Source organism: Aythya ferina (genome assembly GCF_964211825.1).
Source record: "Aythya ferina genome assembly, chromosome: 9".
NCBI lineage: Eukaryota > Metazoa > Chordata > Aves > Anseriformes > Anatidae > Aythya > Aythya ferina.
This window is the reverse complement of record NC_140305.1, coordinates 13,985,091-14,003,785: the sequence shown is the minus strand read 5'-3', so window position 1 is coordinate 14,003,785 and position 18,695 is coordinate 13,985,091. Positions and strand designations below refer to the sequence as shown.

The 18,695-nt window shown below is 57.5% G+C and overlaps 2 protein-coding genes across 2 annotated transcripts; both read right to left on the bottom strand.

The window, feature by feature from the left end:
* Positions 1-73: 73 nt before the first annotated feature.
* Positions 74-3,724, bottom strand: LOC311441787 (small ubiquitin-related modifier 3). The gene is made up of 4 exons (XM_084530290.1): positions 3,536-3,724; positions 3,249-3,377; positions 1,515-1,586; positions 74-787 (listed from the first exon to the last, which is right to left on the bottom strand). The coding sequence occupies exons 1-4, from the start codon at positions 3,554-3,556 to the stop codon at positions 725-727; spliced, it is 285 nt and encodes a 94-aa protein (XP_084386416.1). The 5' UTR covers positions 3,557-3,724; the 3' UTR covers positions 74-724.
* A 261-nt stretch (positions 3,725-3,985) lies between these two features.
* PTTG1IP (PTTG1 interacting protein) lies at positions 3,986-9,664 on the bottom strand. Its single transcript, XM_084530291.1, has 7 exons — positions 9,496-9,664; positions 8,402-8,454; positions 6,735-6,843; positions 5,063-5,169; positions 4,899-4,963; positions 4,591-4,637; positions 3,986-4,366 (listed from the first exon to the last, which is right to left on the bottom strand). Exons 1-7 carry the CDS (start codon positions 9,584-9,586, stop codon positions 4,323-4,325), a joined length of 516 nt encoding a protein of 171 aa, XP_084386417.1. The 5' UTR covers positions 9,587-9,664; the 3' UTR covers positions 3,986-4,322.
* Positions 9,665-18,695: the final 9,031 nt, after the last annotated feature.

Sequence of the window (18,695 nt, the reverse complement as noted above, 5' to 3'; positions counted from 1 at the left end):
CACCGGCATTACTTTGGGACCAGCTGCCCTCATGACTCCATTTCTGACAATAATTCATGACGATTCTCACGACTGCATTAAAAAAAAAGTATATTTTCAGGCGACTTTTATCAAATCATGGCAACACACATGTAGATCTGGAATACTTCAAACTGACTCTATACTAAGCATCGGATCTGCACGTACAGACCTCGTGTCATAGGCTTAACATCTCTGAAGTAACTGTTTGCAACACACTAAAAACTTTAAATCAGCATCTCTTCTTCCTTCTCTTAGGTATATTATAAAAGGAAACTTTTAAGCTCTTGATTAGCAAGAAAATATACTGAATTATTTACAAGATTAGAATTAAACAGAGGGGCAAGACCGACAACAGCCAGGAATGAACAGTCCATGTCCTAAAACATGGATGAATATTTAGGCCACAGGTTTAAAGAAAAAAAAAAAGTTAACAGCAGATAGACAACGTATATTATTTAAAATGAACTTAAATCAAATTGGCCCAATTGAAGATATAGATTAATCCCTGCAGATACTGTTTTGACTTGCACACGCAGTACGTCAAAGACAACAAGCAATTTTGGTAAATGTCCTCTAAAGTTTAGAAGAATCCTGTGTGATTGGCATGTTCATTTGTTTACTATTTAATAGCAAATCCAAAACCAGATGAGAGTGAGGTGCGATGAGGATCCTTAAACTCCTCTTCTCAAAAGGATGGCACGTCTTAACACACTCCACCTGTCTGCTGTTGGAACACATCGATAGTGTCTTCATCTTCCATCTCCAGCTGTTAATTAATCAGAAAACACAGGACTTGAAATTCACAACCACAAAGGTACAAAAGCACTCAGAACTCTACCCCGACCAGTACCAAGAATTGAGCGTTTAAGGTGCAACCTTAACGCTGTGTCAACCCCCTTCCAGCTGTCTCTCCAGGCAGTATCACCCCTGCAGGACTGCCCAAAGTGTCTCAGACAGCAGCAGGCAGAGCCCACTTCAGGAACCTCTGCCACCTCTAGCCGTGGCACCGCCAACGCCAGAACAGGCTCTGGAGCCACACCTGTCTCTCAGGCCATGCTCAGATGTTTACTGTCTTCTACAAGAAATCACCTCAGCTGAGCGTTTCTTCTATTCCTCACTTCAGGCTTTCTCGATACAAGAAGCTCCCCAAATTCTCAGCATTACCAGAGATGACAGCAGCATGGCATTTAGCTTCAGTCCCAGCTCTCCTCAGGCCAAAGCAGAAGCAGGACAGAGCTGAAAACTCCAGCACCTTCCTGGGTTGCTGCCCACAGCAGCACTCGGCACCGGCTTGCTCAGCACCAGTGCTCAGACATGTAGGCCCCCTACACCCACGACAGAACTCAAAGGGACAGGAATCCCACTCTAGACAAATTATTTTGAGTGAGCTGAACTTGAATTATTTGAGAGTCATCCTGATTCCAAGCCCCTTTGACCTGCATGCAACCAATAAAGTATTTGACAGCAATTTGCAGTACAAGTGTTTTTCGTACCTGTGCAGGTGTGTCTGCTTCATTGATCGGTTGTCCGTCAAATCGGAATCTAATCTGCCTCATTGACAAACCCTGCAAGTTCAGAGTAGTTAGCGTGAGAAACCTCACTTTGGCTTTTGAATCCAAATAAAGCATTTAGGGATTTACTATCAGAAGAGATATTAACAAAGGTAAGGCTGAAATGAATAGGAAACTTAATGCATCTGTTGTGCTGTGTGAACTGAGGAATCAGAACTGTCGGGCAGCTGCTGTCACAGCGAGGACTTCATACAGAGCCACAGGTACTGTTCTGGCACCCGGTTCTGACCCAGCCTGCAGTCCTGCTTTGCAAAGAACAAATACCAGAAGGCAGCAGAGAACAAGAAAGTAACATTTAACTTCAAGAAGGGCTGAAAGAATGAAGTAGAAAGCCAAGGGAAAAAGTATCATCCAGAGGTGATGTCAAAGTTGAAAAGAGATCAACCAGCGAACGGTTCTAGATAGCCTCGTAGGACATGGCAGAGAGGAGTGCCAATTGTTTTTCATGCAGAGAAGTAAGAGCATTTGCAGTTCACTAAAAAGATAACACTTCCAAAAAAAACAGAAGGGCTACTTCTTGGTGCAATTGCCTGATGGCACTGACTGCCCATACTTAAGACAAGTTTTTGACACATTCACTCCCAGGTCTAGTCCCTTATCTTCTGACGAAAAGAGGAACTGTGAAGCATTTAAGGAAAAAAGAACTCACAGACCACCATGAAGATTTTTACTTGCGTGCTTTGTTAGAAACATGCTAGGGCTCTTAACGCGAGACTTTTACAGTTATTAAGTCTTGCTTTTAAAGCCTAAGCTGAGTTCACAACTGAATTCAGTTTCTATTTGTGTGATGCAGCCTTCATTCCCTGCCTCAGTGAGCTAGGTCTTCGCTTTGCCCTCTAAAACTCTTGAAAACCCCTCTGTTGTCCAGCCTGCCAGTCCTTACCTACAGCCACACAAGCACAAAAGCTCTCCGTGCATCTGAGGACCCCTTGCATTTAGCTCATTCCCAGCCTGAGAAGACATACGCTGCATCAGGCACAGAATGGGGTGCAATGTAAGCCTTGAGGAATCAAAGAAAGAGCATCACATGTGACAGGACAGGAGAGATGCCTGCAAACTGAAACTCACTCCACTTTGGAAAGCCGCTTGCACCCCTGCTCTCTGTTCCCTGCAGCACCTGATCTGGTGCAGGCGCACACGTGCTCTGAGCCTGGATAAAGCAGTCTCCAGGTGAGCTACAGGCAGCACCAGGGGACAGCCAGCCTCCTGCACAGAGCAGCCTGCAGCCACCTGCAGAACGTCCCAGCAGGCAGCAAAAGGGACATGTGAGAAGAGGAGGAGGAAAAAAAGATCGTGCAAAAAGTGGTGGTGCGGGACAACCTGTTTGCATGCACGCTTCCAAAGGGAAAGCACGCCCTGCACGACCAAAATCTTAGGTGTGATAACAGCGAGGGCTGCACGGCTACAAACTGAGACCGAGCAAGCATCCGAGCCGGGATCGGAACTGAAGAGGCGTGGGAAACGACTTCACGGGGGACTTTTGGGTATCAGGGGGGATTTTTGGATATCACGGGGGATTTTTAGAGCCGTGGGAGCACCGGGCAAGGAAGGGGCACTTCTCATCCACTGCACACCCCCGAGCCCAGCCCCAGACCCCCCCGGGACCGAGTCCTTCAGGGCCAGGGGCCCGTTCCCGGCGGGGGCTGCGGCCCGTACCTGCCTCTCGCAGTACGCCTTCATCAGCTTGCTGAGCGGCGTGTGCCTCTTGATCTTGAACTGCACCACGGAGCCGTCCTGCCCGGCCACCTTCAGGTTGATGTGGTCGTTCTCCGTTTTCACCCCTTCCTGCGGGGAGACAACGCCGTGAGAACACCGCGAGGGGGGGACCCCGAGGGCCCGGGGCCGGTCCCCGAGGCGGGGCGGGGCAGGGCAGCGGCTGCCGCCGAGCGGGCCCGGCCCCCGGTGCCCGGCGGAGAGGCCTCAGCGGCCGGGCCGCGCCTCACCTTGGGCTTCTCCTCCGACATGGCGGCGGGGCCAGGGGTGGAGGGACGGGACGGGACGGGACGGGACGGGACGAGGCGGGCACGCGCTGAGGGGAGCGGCCCGCGCTCGGCTCCCGCCGCCGCCGCCAACCGCCCTCGAGAGCGCGCGCGCGCGCCGCGCCCGGCCCCGCCTCCCCGCCGCCACCCGCCCGCGCCATTGGCCGCCGGGCCGCGTCACGTGGGAGGCGCCCGGCGCGCGCACGGCCGGGCGTGGGGGCGCGCACAGCACCCAGGCGCCTCTGGAAAGTGCGTCACGGGGGGCGTGGCCACCGCTGAAGGGGGGCGTGGTCAGTGCGGCGATGGGCGTGGTCTCATCGTGGCCCCGCCCCCTCCCGGTCCCGGTCCCGGTCCCGGTCCCGCCCCGCGCCCCCCGGGCGGGCTCGCAGCAGCAGCAGCAGCAGGCGGCGCAGGGCGCGGTGAGCGGAGGCTTTAATGCGCTGCTCGGCTCGCAGCCGCCCCCCCCGGCGCTGCCGGGAGAGGCCCCAAAAGGCACGGGAAAAGGGGAGAGAGCCCACGGACAGCCCCGGTACCGGCACCGGCCCGCCCCAGCTCCCCGGGGACCGGGTGGGCTTCCACCGGGAGGCTTCGGCCCTCACCGCGGGCAGGCGAGGCAAAGAGCGGAGCCCGGAGCCCAGGGAGCGCTGGCACCCAGCACAGCTCCCAGACCGGCGCCGTGGTGCTCTCCTCCTGGCCGGGGGTGTCCCCGTCCCGTGGCTCGGCGAGGACGCGGTGCCGCAGGGGCTGGGGGCTAGTTGTCGAACTTGGCGTAGGGGTTCTCCTCCTTGAACAGGCCTAGGAGAGAAGGGACAGCCGCTGAGACCCCCCGGAGCAGCCCTCCCGCCAGCCACCGCCGCCCAGAGCTCCGGGGGACGGCAGCTCCGTGGCACTGCCTGTCCCCATCCTGCTCCCCTGCGTCCCCGTGTCCTCCTGGCAGACCGGCTCCGTCGCCCTCCCAGCACAGGACGCGGTTATGGGACCTAGAGCTTAGTGGAAGACACCAGCAGGAGCCGCCGTACCGTATTTCTTTCGGATTTCATCGTGCCGCGATTTCATCTCTGCTCTCCTGCGGACAGAAAAGGGGCCACGAGTCAGCAAACAGCACAGCAAGGCCAAGCAGGAGGAGCCGCAGCTCCTGCCTTGCTCCCAGGCTGGGGAGCTCCAAAATCAAAGCCTTGCCCATGGCCACAGGCTCGCAGCCTCCCCCCCTGCAGACATGTGCAGGCCTCTGGGATTTTCGGGTGCACCCCAGGTCCCAGCAGGGGCCCTGCTCATGGTGCACACCCCCACACCAAGCACAGCACTGGGTGCAGCAGCGTGGCCTCACCTCTCCTCCTGGCGCACCCGTCTCCGCTCCCGCTCCCGGGCTGCTCGCTCGTCCTCCTTGTCTGGCCTGGCAGACGCAACAGCCCCGTCAGCAACAGCCCACGGCTGCACCTTAGCTGCTCTTCAGGAAAACTGGGAGCAGCCCCCTTCCTCCCCCTCCGATACTTGCTTTTTGCTCTTTTTCTTGCAACAGCAGCAGCAGCAGACACCCAGCATGATAAGGATCATTCCTCCCACCACAGACATCGCAATGATCAGGGCTTCAAAGTTCACTGCAGGATGCAAGGAGAGACACTTAGCACACAAATACCCAGCTGCTGGGAAGCTGCAGTGTTTACAGCCACGCAGGAGCTCCAGTTACCAGACTCGAGGCATGCAGGAGTGCCTGGGGGAATGCAATTCAGGCGTTATTTCTAGGTGCACTAGCACATCCCAGACCCAAAGCACTTCGGGCTTCCTTCTTGGTGTGGCTCAGGCAGCCAGCCCCACACTGCATGCCCACGTGGGGCATTTCACCAGGGATTTGGGTGAGCAGGTGGCAGCCAGCCAGCAGCCTGCAGAGCATCGCCTCTGTCCCCAGGTCCCGAGTTGTCCCTCACTGGTCACCCAGGAACGGGCAGGTCCACAGGCTGATGTCCAGGTAGGGCTTTGAAAAAAGCCAGCGTTTGAGAGCTGACTCGACAGCGCTGCCTTCCTGATGTGCAAGGTGAGGTTTTCATCTGGCCAGCTGCTCTGCAGCAAAACCAGAAGCCAAATATTGGAAATCAGCAGCGGCGGGCAAGGCAAAGCTAACCAGACTGCTCAGCCCAGAAGGGAGGTTTCTCCACCAGCACCTCTGAAACACGTGGCTCTGCAGGGTGAGCCCAGCCTTCGTGTCACCCCTGCCCCGCTCACTCCTCTGCCTGATAACAAAGGCTGGAGTCACACACCATAAATGCAGGCACATTTAAGAGCCAATCTCCTGCAGGACTAATCTTCTCTAAAGCTAGTTCTGCAAGCTAAGGAATGTGTTCTTCCACAATGAGGCCTTTTATTGAGGCTACTCGCATACAAACTCGTATTTCAAGGTCTTACACAAGTCTCAGAAACTGATGTTCACAAAGAGGAGATTCTCTCTTCGTGAGGTGTGGGAGCAGTTTTCCCTCTGCAGGTGAAGAACCCAGCCTCCAGAACAATAGCTCACTGTGACCACAGTTCGACTTCACGTGCATCACAGGGGCAGGTAAGAGAAACCAAGCCATGCCTTGTTTCCTAATGCTTCACCACCCAACACCTGGGGCTTGTCCCAGCACAAGCACACAACCTTGGTCTGAACAAGTCCTTTCTCCGGAGAGCCACCAAGCAGGAAACACTGCCAGCTAACCACCAGCCAGAAAAGCCCCTGGAGATGACTCGGCTCCAGGTGGCTCACGTGGTGCTAGTTTTGGAAGAGAAAACTTTCTCAGGTGAGTGAACTCAAGGAGAAGCCACCTCACTGTGCCTCCTGTAGCCCCCACGGACCTGAGAGCCTGCCAGGGCCAGCAGGCACAGCACCGAGGGACAGAAGCAGTGCAGGGAGCCACGTGCTGGGCTCAGGGCAGTGCAGCTGTTGCAGAGCTCAGACGTGGGTGTGCACACTGTGGGGTGCTGCCCACGGAGTGCCCTCAGTCCTCACCACGTCCTGAAGCCCAAGGACCACACCAGGAGCAGCGCAGGGGTTACTCCTGCCAGAAGACGGGGCACTGCTCCCACTCGCCTTCCTCACACCATGCCTGAGGAGCCCCCAGTGACTTCGGTGGGTCGCTGCCACACCAGAAGCAGTAGCCCTGGGCCAACTGCTGGAGCCCCAGGCACTCACCCCAGCAGACTCCCCAGCGCGCAGAGCGGAGCTCGCACAGGTCGGCCGGTGGCAGGATCCGCCGCACAGGGTAGGGCACGCACTGCTTGCTGCTGGCACACCACAGGCACTGCAACACACAACAGCACGGTGTCACCGCTGGGCAGCAGCGCGGCCAGGTAGCCAGGCTCCAGTTTGCTAGCCACCGCTGGCTCCTAAGTGCTTGGGCTGCCCAGCCCAGCAAACATCAGGTGTTCTGCGGGGCCAGTGCAGCTCGCAGCAGGTCCTTGCACCAGGAGAGGCGAGGGGCATGGAGTTCCAGAGCAAGTAAAGATGCTGGGAACGTTTCTCCTGGCTTGCAGGAAAGCAATAATCATTAAGTTCTGCACAGTTTTTGGGGGACAGGAAAGCCTTTGAAACAAGGCACTTGATGCAGAACTGCTGAAACAGATGTCTGTGTGCCCTCACTTGCCCTCCCCAGCCAGCCCCAGCCACTTGGCTGCCCACAGCCCCCAGACTTTGCTGCAAGCTCTGCCCTGGGTCCAAGCCTGCTGATACCAAAGATGAGCAGCAGATGAGGTCTGCAGGACAGGCACACAGCCCTCATCCACCCGGTGCCACTGTCCCCACAGCCTGCTGCCCCAACCAACCCACCACGTGCCCAGGATGGGGGCTACATAGGGCCACATGAGGAAAGCCAAAGGGAAACCAAGTGGTTTCAGGAAAGCCTCAGTGGGAAGAGACTCTAGGAAGAGCCTGACTTCCTGCTCCATGTGAGGCAACCGACAGAGCTGGGTCCAAGCTGCTCCATCAGCAAGCACAGCCCAGCAGGCAGCCGGGTCCTCCTGCGCTCAGGGGACACACCTGCCCCAAAGCAGCGTCCTGCATTCCTAGGAGGAGCTCAGCAGTTCAACTGATGACTCAAGAAGCAGACCAGGAAGCCAGCAGTTCCTAGAGGCCTCGCCCCAGAGCACTGAGGGGTGTTTGTCTTCACTGCAATGGGCAGGGATGACCGAGTCCGTTGACCCCTGAGGGGGAAGCAGCTCCTCTGAGCCACCCGAAACACGTGCTGCACTTGCAGTTCTTTGGGAGAAATTGGAGTTTTACTTCTGCTACTGTCCTGGTTTCAGTTAAACAACAGAGTTAATTTTCCTCCTAGTAGCTGGTAGGGTGCTATGTTTTGGATTAGGATGAGAAGAGTGCTGATAACACGCTGATGTTTAATTGTTGCAGAGCAGTGCTTACACCAAGCCAAGGACTTAGCTTCTCACTGTCCTGCCAGCGGGCAGGCTGGGGGTGCAGCAGGAGCTGGGAGGGGACAGACCCAGGACAGCTGGCCCAAACTGGCCAAAGGGGTATTCCACACCATATGGGGTCATGCTAAACAATATATAGGGGTGGCTAGCCGGGGGGGTGGGGGCCAGGCTGCTTGGGATTAGTCTGGGCATCAGTCAGCGGGTGGTGAGCAATTGCATTGTGCATCATTTGTTTCATACATATTATTAATAGTAGTACTCTTATCATCATTGTTATTATTATTATTATTGTGTCTTAAACTGTCTTTATCTCAACTCACAGGCTTCACTTTCCCATTTCTCTCCCCCATCCCAGAGAGGGAGGGGGCAGGGTGAGCGCACGGCTGCGTGGTGTTTAGCTGCCGGCTGGGTTAAACCACAACAGCTACTTACAGTGACATTCTTCAGGCACTCCTCACAGCTCCTGTTTGTGTACTGGTGGCAATCTGCAGAAAGGGAAAGGACACCTCAGGACCACGAGGAGCTTCTCAGCACACCCCAGAGCCTGCACCCGTCCCTGGCTCTGCATTTTAATGCTCCTGTCAGAGCTGCCAGCCACAAGACCCAAAAGGATGTGACATCTTCAGTGTCTGACACCCTCAGGGTCCCCACCTATGACACCGCACACCTGGCCGAGCCCCCGCAGAGCAGCAGCTTGAAAGCACAGACATAGGGGAGAGGTGTGAGGCTGCTGGGGTGCGGGTCACGGACCTGAGCCCCCTTGCATGGGCACCCAGCAGGCAGGGACAGGCATGGGAGCATCCTGCCCGCTGTCAGCCAAGGCACAGCACCCCCAGCACCACCCCGAGCCAGGACTGCTACAGGTCCCCGTGCTGAGCCCCAGGGGAGCTCTGGCTCCCCACAGGCAAGCAGTGGGGCAGGGCTGTGTTTTTTCCCTTCGCAGCTGGAAGGAAGCCCCGGCTGTGACCCGCCGCCCGTCACATGCTCCGCACGGAGCCCTCCAAACAACCAGGCAATTTATTAACGCGGCTCCTCAGATAAGGAGGTTTGTGCGCTACGGAGAGGCCGAGATTGCAGGCCCTGTGCCGGATCCCAGACGGGTTGGGGCACCGCATCGCGCCCGTGTCTCCAGCCGAGGCTGGGCCCCCCCCGGCTCGCTGCTCACGGAGAGTTTCCGAACAGCCCCCTCGCACCAAGGGACGCGCTCAGGAAGCGAGAAGAGCGCCTTCACTTTCCCCTGCATCTCCATTAACACCACTCTCCCGGGACCCCCAGCGCTGCTACCCCTAAACCCTGCTCCTACAGCCCCGGGGGAGCACCCCAGGACCCCAAACCCCCGTGTCCTTCGCCACCACCGCGGCTGCAGCCCCCCAAGGGCCGGGGACGGTCCCGCGGGACCCCCGCGGCTCCCCAGCACGGGCTGCGGCTCCCAGCGGTGCCGGAGCACTGGGGGGGGCGCCGGGCGAGGCCGGTACCGGGACGGACACGAGTGGGACCCCCCCACGGCCCCGTGGGACCCCGCTCACCTCCCGCCGCCTCCTCCTCGCCCCGCACGGCCGCGGGGAGCAGCGCCAGGGCCAGGGCGGCGCAGAAGCGGAGCGCCCGGAGCGGGGCCATGGCGACACCGGCAGCGGGACGGGGGCCGGGGGAAGAGGAAGAAGAGGAGGAGGAGGAGGAGGAGGAGGAAGGGGCCTTTGTAGGGCCGGCAGCGGGGCGGGGGCAGGCCGGGGGCGGCCCCTCGCTGCCCGGCCCCAGGGAGCGGCGGAGGCGGCCGGGGCGCGTCCCCCCCCTCGGGTGGGTCCCGTCGGCGGAGCTGGCCGGGTGTTTGGGGCGGGAGCGGCTTCCCCGGGTGCTTTTATTGATTGCCCAGAGGACAACAGAGGGAAAACAAACCAAACCAAACCAAACCAAACCAAAACAAAACAAAAACCACCCAAGCCTGTAGCTTGAACGCCCAGCATCGCTGCCTGCGTCGTGGCGCTCGTCGCCTGCCCGCACCGCAGGCTCCATGCTCCCTGACGCGTTCCCTGGACGGGCTGGAAGGGGGTGACAGTCCCCCCGCAGGCTTGGACAGCAAAGGCACGACTGTGTTAGGTCAGCCAAGGCACGCAGGAGGTGAGCACGCAGGAGATTTTGGCAGCTCCTCTGGAGAAACGGAGTCGGGAGCTGGGTGCCCCGCTGAGAGCTGGTGCTCGAGGAGGGACGGCAGCAGGCAGGGGCACCCGAGCAGCCCCAGGGGCCTCGGCCAGGACCAGAGGTGCTGCAGGCATCGCGGGCACGGTGCTGGGGACGTGCCCTGATGCGCTTCCCAGCTTTTTCCCTTCCAGAGCGATGCCCCGCAGCCCGAGCCAGCTCTGGGTTTGGGCAGGCTTTAGGGTTTGCCAAGCACCTCTCGTGGCCGGCCTCTTCTTCTCGCCCACCAGATGACGTGGTGGCCATCCAGCATCCCGCAGCGCCGGCAGCGACTCAGTGGGGCCACGCGGGGAGCGTGGGCGCGGGAGCCCCATGCCCATGTGGCAGCAGCAGGCACAGGGCCGGGGGGCACGGAGAAGCCACCACGAGGGGCCAGGCAGTGCATGAGCCTTATTTGTCTGCGAAGGGTATTTTCAACCCGCTCGAGATGGCCTCAAGTGGTTTCCAAGGCAACAGTGCTAAAGTCATCACTGCCATGGAAACCCTCTCTTTGGCATAATATAAATATTTTCCTTGAAGAGGGAGGCTGCGTGAGTGGGCGATGTGCTATTTTCTAGCACTCGCTGGCTGCAACAGGACAATCTCCAGGAGATGGGGGGGCCAGGAGGATAAAATTAGCTCGGCATGCCAGCCACGGATGGAAGAAGGAGATTGGCAGGGTTTCGCTGCGAAACCCAGAGGTTTTTTATGTCAGTGGGGACTCACCCCAAAAAGATTCCCTCTGTAGGGAGAAAAAGAAAAAAATAAAAATGTCTGTAGGTTGGAAACAGCTGCTTTTTCTTGTCTTTCTTCAAAGTTTGTTTGTTTGTTTGTTTTTCTTCAAAGTTTTTTGAAGACCATCCCAAAGGGTGAAAGAGCCCCTGTGGGGCTCGAAAGCGGGGTGTGGGGATGGCTCTGGGGCTGCCCTTGTGCCCTGGAGGCCAGCAGGGCTAGCCCCCACACCTGCAAAAAGTCCATAAAGACAAAAAAGAAACAGTGAACCACTAAGGCATTGCAGCTGCTCGCTGGGAGCAACAATACAAGATAAAACCCCAAGGATCCACGGGCTAAATATAGCCCGAGCCCCATAAATTAAACAAAAGCTTTTCTCCAGGCTCTCAGAAAGCCCGTTCCAGCAGCAGTTTTATCTATGTAAGGTATAACTCCGCTGGTATTTGCTATTCCCAGCCGTGCCTCCCCCGTGTCCCCGACCTCCCCAGGGCGGTTGTTTGGGAGCGTTAATTTTGCAGATCCAGGCTTTCCCTCCTGGCAGCTCCCGTTCTGTCGAGGCTTTCACACCTCAGGCTCTCGGGCTGCTCTCCTGCCTCTCTTTAAGGATTTACAACCACGTTTTCCCCTGTTTGGACACCAGAGCTAAAAGTTTTCCTTCTTTCAGAAAACTTGCATTTTTTTATTATTATTATTTTTTTTTTGATGATGCCCAGTCTCGGATGCCCCATGTTTTGTAGGGCTGACTGTCTCGGGGTTCAGTTTAATTTAAACTTCTAGCATCTGTGATAGGAACAGTGAGGCCTTACAAATAAAACACTGCCCGCATCGAGAAGGTGTTAGACAGCTTCTGTGTGTCCTCTATAAGCCAACGGGGGGAGCTTGTCTCACCTCTTTTTGGAGTTTATTGACTACACCTTGGGTTTTGACACCACCTTCTCTTTGCTAGGAGTTCCCCCTGCCGTTTGAGGCAGCTTTAGCACCCTCCTGCCCCCAGCACGAGTGGCCAGCAGCACCCTGTGTGTGTCTCCCACGATGAGTTCCCTCGGCTTTATCCCGACCGCATCCTGACAGCGTCCTCCCCGCGTGCCGTCCTCAGCACGAGGCGTGCAGCTGACAGATGCTTTCCTCTCCCGGATATTTATGCTTTGTTTCTTTTTCTAGGGGCTTTTGCGGAATTATTTCACTTCCTGAGCGTGGAGCAGTGCTGAGGGCTGGGTTTGCTGCTGCTGCTTTGTGCAAGGCACCGCACCGGCCTCTGCATCCCCACGCGTTTTGTGGCATCCATCCCGGGGCTGGGATTTGGTTTTAGCTCCTGGGTTTCAGGCTGAGGGCAGCAGCCTGCAGCTCAGAAATGCGTGACCAGGGCTGGCAGCCCGGAAAATCCCAAATTGCCCTTTCTGCGTGGAAGCACCATCTCCCAGCAGGGCTTTTCCCAGCCTCCGTGCCCTCATTTCTAACCCCAGATCTCAGCAACCCCAGGCCCCAGAAAGCTATGCCGAAACCTGGCAGGAAAGCTCCACCTTTTCAAGCCCCCAAGTGCCAATTCCCCATCCTGGTGTCCCTGAGCACCAGCAGCTTGGCAGGGTCAGGCCCTGTTTGCAAACACGCTGCTACCTGCAGGCAGCCCCCACTGCTCGGGCTATTTTAAGTGAACTCGAGAGAAGAAAGTCAGCTCCGAGACTGCCATGGCTATATTTAGTTGGGACTTTTCCGTCCAGGATTCAGACTCTATTTGGAAACCTTTTACGTTGGAGCCCAGCCAAGCATCTCATTTTTATACAGTAATCCCTCAACATATGGCAAATGTTTCTTGTCTCCCGGTGGCTGCTCCATGGCCCCGGCGGCCCAAAGACAGAGATTTCTAAGCTGAACCCGAGACAAGCTGGCTGGCTGTGGTCGTGTCTTGACATCCTCAACCCAGAAGGGTTTTTTTAATAGAAATGTTTTCTTTATGCAGCTTTAAAAACCCTCCACCAGCATCAGAGCTGCCCCGGTCCTGGCCTCCAGTGACCCTGCAGGAGGTGCCCCCCGAAGCTGCTCAGCCACAAAGAAAAAGAAAGCCAAGATGTTTCCAGAGCTCCTCAGGGATGCTGCGCTCTTCTGAAGACATTGCAATGTCCACAAGCTTCTCCCTCGGATGTTTTGGGTGAATCAAGGCTAAATGAAGCCCTGTGAGGCTTAGTGCAAGCCTTCTATTCCCACCTGTTTGTGGGGAACTCCCTCTGCAGCTTTGCAACGCTGCTCCCCTGGTGCTAAAAGCAGCCCTTGAAGCCAACCCGTGGGGATGCAGTCCCGAATACCCCCAAAAATCCTTAACCCAATTTAGGCTTTAAAATCCACCAGGGGGAATGCTGAGGGTGGGCAGGAGCCACCGAAGCAAGGGGGGTGTTTGTCCTGGAGGGCCTCAGCCTCCCGAATGGGAAACGCAGCAAAGGCTGCGAGTCGGTGCATAGCTCTGTGTGTGCGTCAGCGCGTGTGACAGCATCCCTCCTGGAAACGCTGTCAAGTACACAGCTGTTTAGGACCGCCGAAAGTAAAAACAAAGGTTCCCCAGTGGTACGTGCATTTCCCTTCTGTGCAGCAGTCGTGAAGCAGGGAGGAGGGAGCCGGCCCAAAAAAAAAAAGGGGATCAAATAGCGATTTACACAGCCCTTCCAAATATTTTAGCATCGTGACACAAATGGTGATGTATAACAAAAATATCTGCTTCAAAGCCTTCAGATTAAATCCCACATCCTTATTTTAATTCAGGGACTTCGCAAAGCACATCCTTCAGGTGATTCTGCTCGGCGCTTGCACTGGAGGGCATCCCAGCCCCTGGCAGCAGCGTGCCTGTGCCGGGCAGCCCACGGGTGGAAAGGGGCCGTGCTGTGGGGAGAGGCTTGCAAGGAGACTTGAAAACAACACAGCTGGGGCCAATTCCTGTGGGTGCCCACAGGCAGCGCCAAGGGAGCAGCCCCGCACCCATGGGTGCATAGGGGGCCATGCCTAGGAGGTGCCCAGGTCCCATCCCTGCTCCCCTGCAGCTTGTTGCTCTGGTCGCTCAGCGCTGCAGGGCTCCTCGTGGGGCTAATTTAATCCTGCTCGCTTCAGAGAGGCCCAAGCATCTGCGGGACCATCCCAGCAAAGCTCAGCGTGCACCAGGCAGCTGGCCCTTTCCTCCTCCCCACTTTTCAGAGGCACTGGGTCTGTGGGGCCTCCCAAGCACAGTGGCCACGGCAGCAGGAAGAGACAGCGGAGCCCGGAGGACAGAGTTGAAGCTTCTACAATGCCCAAACGTCTGCTGGAACTTATCCAGGCTTTACGGATTAGTTTAAACACCCATTAGTGTGTTCCCTAAAGCGCCGTGATTCATCCACAGTGATTCGATTCAGCTACAGCCTTTCATCTCCCTTGAATGTGGCATTTGCCTAAATCACGTGGGCTTTTTGTGCTGCTATGTTACACCTACGGGTCCAGCTGTTCCCTCCTGGCCACCTCCTAAATTGTGCCGTCCTGTCTGAAGAGCACCGGGTGCCTGCATGACACCTGCTCCCTTGGGACAAGGCGCAATTCTGCCACACCGTGCCCATTCCCCGCAGCCTGCCAGCAAGCCCCTCTTCTGGAGGCTGTGGTTTTCCCATCCCAATTATCGCCTCGTGCAGCACCAGCCACCTTCGAAGGGCAGGATCCATGTGCTCACCTCCAGAGGGACAGGGTGTCTGCAGGAGCAGCCACCCCGAAAGCAGGGGGTTGCGGTTGGCAGGCTGTCCCCGAGCTGTATGGCCCCCTCGTGTCCCAGAGGGGAGGGATTGTTTCACCTCAGTGCTTCGCAGCGAGTTTTTTTTTTTTTTTCCCCCCTGTAATTCTGGATTTTCCCTGCCTCAGCTATCCGAGCCTGGGAAGTTGCCGCTCGTGGTGCCAAACGCCGCCCCGTTGGGTTTATTAGTGCTGAGTGTAAAACCTTGGCAAAGGCGCTCGCCATCAGGTCTGCAGAAACCCTGCCGGATCTGAGGCCTTCCAGGCAGATGGGCCTTATTAAGAGCTGTCACGCCGCTAACAGCACCTGACAGCTCTCAGACCTGCTTCCCAGGGCTCTCTGGTGTGTGAGGCAGTGACCTGAGCGCGAGCAGAGAGACAGAAGGGTTTGGCTGCCCAGCCCAGGGAGATGCCTCCCTCCTCTCTTCAGGCAGGCTGGGATTTCTCCTCCAGCCCACGGGCTGTGTCCACACGGGCACCCCATCACCATTCCTCTGCAGAGCCTCAAACGACAGCTGGGATGTGCCAGGGGCTCTGCCTGGCACCCTCACTGCTCAGCCAGGCGTCGTTTTGGAGTTTCCCCACCCTCATCCCATTTGCTCTGGCCTCTCTGCCACCTTCTTCAGCCCTCCTCCTCCCTCTCCCGCCTCCCGTTTCCTGCCAAAGCCCTCCTGGAGGCACCCAAGGTCGCTGGATGAACCATCTCTGACAGCACCGCCCGCCTGAGGTTGCACGTGAGACGTTGACAGCCTCCAAACAGTCTCCAGGACCACTTTTCTGTGTATTTTAGTGAGCGTGTGATTTTTCCACTATATTGTTTACTCGGGTTAAGTTAACTGCTGGGAATACTGACATGGCAGCCCGCAGCACAATTTCCTAAGCGTTTTGGTAGCATTATATCACACCAAGATAGGCACAGCACCTCATGTGAGGCTGTGCTGCAGCATCCCTCTCATCTTTGGTCGGCCAGGAGTTCATTCTGGGGAGCCCTGCACCCAGGGTACGGCTGGAAATAGGCGCTGTTACCCCGTGCTGCCCTTCCCCGGGGCATTTTGGCTGCAGGTACATCCCTGCCTGTAGATCTCTGCTGCCAGCTGATGGTACCTCAGCGGTGCCTTGCTCCAAGCCACCACGTTTGCATCGTTGTCACCACCTCCTGCAGATACCTCAAGGGTGCGGGATGGGAAGGCAGGGCTGTGCTGACATCCCACCGGCACGCACAGGTGCTCATGTTCCTCACCCTGGTGGCCCTCTGCCAGCGCCTGGAGGGGCTCCGTGGCTCCCAGGCTCTGCACATCCCCGCTGGCCCAGCGTGGGTTCCTCCTCCGCCCCAGCACATCGCACCTCCGGGGAGAGGGAGGCTTCATGCAGCCCCTGACTCACTTGCACCATCTTTCCCCGACAGCTGGCACCGGTTCCTGGCTCTGTGCGAGGAGCCGGGGCTGGGAGAAGCTGTGCAGCCTGCCTTAAGAAGCTGGCACCGGCACCGCTCAGCCTCTTCCCTGTGACTGCACCGTTGCAGCTCTCACTCGCTGTATGCCAGAGCTCTAGTGTTGGATGTGCCAGGCCCCCAGATTGCAAAATCAGAAATATTTCACCCTCTGAAATCTGATCCTGCCTAAAAATGACATCCTTTGGGCAGGCACAGGAGCAGGGGGACTATGAGCACTCGGAGATGGGTCGGTGCAGCACCAAATGCCTGCTGACGGGTGCCGCAGGGGGCACGTGTCACCAGAGGTTCTTGCAGTGGAAGTGCAGCTCTCAGTGCCGCAGGAGACACACGGTGTGACCCAGCCACGGCCAAATGCTGAACCACTGGCCAAAGGCATGTGTATGGAGCCCAGCGTGCCAGGACAAAGAACTTGGATGAGGAAATGAGAGTGGTGGGAATGGCTGGGGAGGAGCTGCAAGCAGTGAGGCAGGGTGAGGGATGGGGACGGGGATGGAGACGGGGTGGGGATGGGGTTGGGGATGGGGACGGGGATGGGTGAGCAGTGCAGGAGCCTCGACCAGCTCCTCTCCAGGCACTGTGTGCAGCACCAAGCAGCCAGGCTGGGAGAAGACCACTGTTTGCACAGAAGTTCTTTGGGAAAACACAGTTAATGAAAACAGGCAGGTTTTAATGGGCTCAGCTGCCTGGGAGCAGAAGAGGAAAGCTGCTGGGGGGGGAAACAACCCCAGGGTGCTAGGCTGTCTGGAGGCTTTGCTGTCCCAGTGAGCAGGATCCCCCCTCCCGCTCACCCACAGCTCCATCCAGCCATGGGTCCTTACCTCCGCGGTGGCAGGGAAGGGGACATTTGAGCAGTGCTGGCATCTCCCAGTTCTGCGTCCGAGGGGCATCCCTCTGCCTGGCATTTTCTAATTTTGAGCCAAATCTGTCACTCTTCAAGCCTCCCAGCAGGTCTTACTGCGAGTTAATATAATGCTGGTGACCGCCTGTGGGCAGGAGTGAGAGAGTGTCCTCCTCGCTGGCCCGGCCACCACCAGAGCGCAGAGTAAAAGCTGCAAGGAAAACCCAGCCTGGAAGTTTCCCGAGTGATTTGTTTCCTTCTGAAAATTTCCCCTTTCTCCTTAACACCTTGGAGGAGGGTGGGAGGGCAGGCAGACAGCTTCCCAAGCAGCCCACCCGCCTGCAGACCACGAGCTGGGGCCGCGGGGACGGGGATGCCACAATAAGGCTTTCCTTGCTTCCGTGCCAGGGAGCCAGACTGATGGGACCGCTCGTTATCCGCCCTAATTGTTTTATCCTGATTACTTGCTGACAACTTGGTGTGCCAGTGCAACAGCATGTGAGGAGGGCGGGGTGTTTCCATCCTTCATAGGAGCAGCCCTTGGACTCTCAGGCGATGGCATAGAGAGCCCTGGGCCGTAGCAGGAGGCGGATGGGACACGTCCCCCGGTGGGACATTGCCCCTTTTCTGCCTGGCAGCGTGGCGTGTCAACGGGAGGGACAGCTACACCCAGCTGATGTCCTGTCCTGAGCCCTGCTGTGCTGCAGAGCATGTCAGCTGAGCTCCACGTGGCCAATGCAGCCCAGCCCCAGGCGATGGGCAGCTGAGGGGGTGGTGGTGGGGACCTTCAGGGTGCTGGGGACATCGCAGAGCAGAGGCGGTAGGGACAGCCAGCAGGGCCCCTTCCATCTCTCTGCACACACAGAAATAAATACGTGGCTTCGTTCCTGAGGGATCGGTCCCTGCGCTGGCTGCTGCACGGCTTTCCAGCATCCCCTCCTGTATTTATATTCTCTGGATGCAAAGCTCTGGGAGCTGCCAGCAAACGCTGACATTTTCCCAGTGCTTCTTAGGGTGAAAAATGCTCAGCGCAAAGCCCTGGCATGCACCGAGCTTCCCAGAGAGGCTGACCCCTGTCTCGCAGCCAGGCTGCCCGCTCCGGGAGCGCCGCTCCTCCCTGTGTGCCACCAGCCCCGCTGCAGCCTCTCAAAATTGTTGAGCATCGAAACAAGGAACCGTAAGTGACTCAGTAGGTTTTAAGGACAATTTTTGCCAGGCAAAATGTGATGGCTTTTTTGGCCGGAGCTAGAAAACAGGGCTGCAGCTCCAAGCATACCAGCTTCCACCACGCTGCTGGCGTTAATTGGGAGAGCGAGGCTCTGCAGGACCCAACCCTGGGGTGAATCGGGGTGCAACCAGTGTGCAGGGCCCCTCCTGTCCCCCGGGAGCAGGCCACATTGCCGGTGTCCCGTTGGCACGGGCCCTGAGCCTGGGCGTCCTTCCCCAAAGGGAATTGGGGGGGAAGGAGGAGGATGAAGCCACTGCCTCCAGTCCTGGAGCGGAGGTGGGGACATGCCGGGACACAGCACGGGGGGGCTGCGGGAGAGAGATGGTCACCAGGGCTCATCCTGATCATTTTTCATCCTTCCACCCCTTTAATTTCCTAATTAATCCTTGGAAGGAATAGCTGCTTGGACGCGGGGAAAGAACGAAACTCCTCCATCTGCGTTTCACCAGGAGCCTGGGCAAGGCGTCGGCAGATGCAGTGCGGCGCAGGGAAGGGCGGCAGCACCCAGGGGACCTGCACAGCCCGCACACATCCCCTGGGGCCAGCGCTGGATCGGGTCTGAACT

What these genes read in the sequence shown, in the direction of transcription:
- LOC311441787 (XM_084530290.1), bottom strand. Translation starts at nt 3,556, where the DNA reads ATGTCGGAGGAGAAGCCCAAG. An exon ending in AGGCGTACTGCGAGAGGCAG is followed by an intron (nt 1,587 to 3,248) that starts GTACGGGCCGCA and finishes CTGAACTTGCAG; the next exon opens with GGTTTGTCAATGAGGCAGAT. An exon ending in AAGCAGACACACCTGCACAG is followed by an intron (nt 788 to 1,514) that starts GTACGAAAAACA and finishes ATTAATTAACAG; the next exon opens with CTGGAGATGGAAGATGAAGA.
- PTTG1IP (XM_084530291.1), bottom strand. Translation starts at nt 9,586, where the DNA reads ATGGCCCCGCTCCGGGCGCTCCGCTTCTGCGCCGCCCTGGCCCTGGCG. An exon ending in AGTGCCTGAAGAATGTCACT is followed by an intron (nt 6,844 to 8,401) that starts GTAAGTAGCTGT and finishes TGTGTGTTGCAG; the next exon opens with TGCCTGTGGTGTGCCAGCAG. An exon ending in AGAAAAAGAGCAAAAAGCAA is followed by an intron (nt 4,964 to 5,062) that starts GTATCGGAGGGG and finishes GCGTCTGCCAGG; the next exon opens with CCAGACAAGGAGGACGAGCG.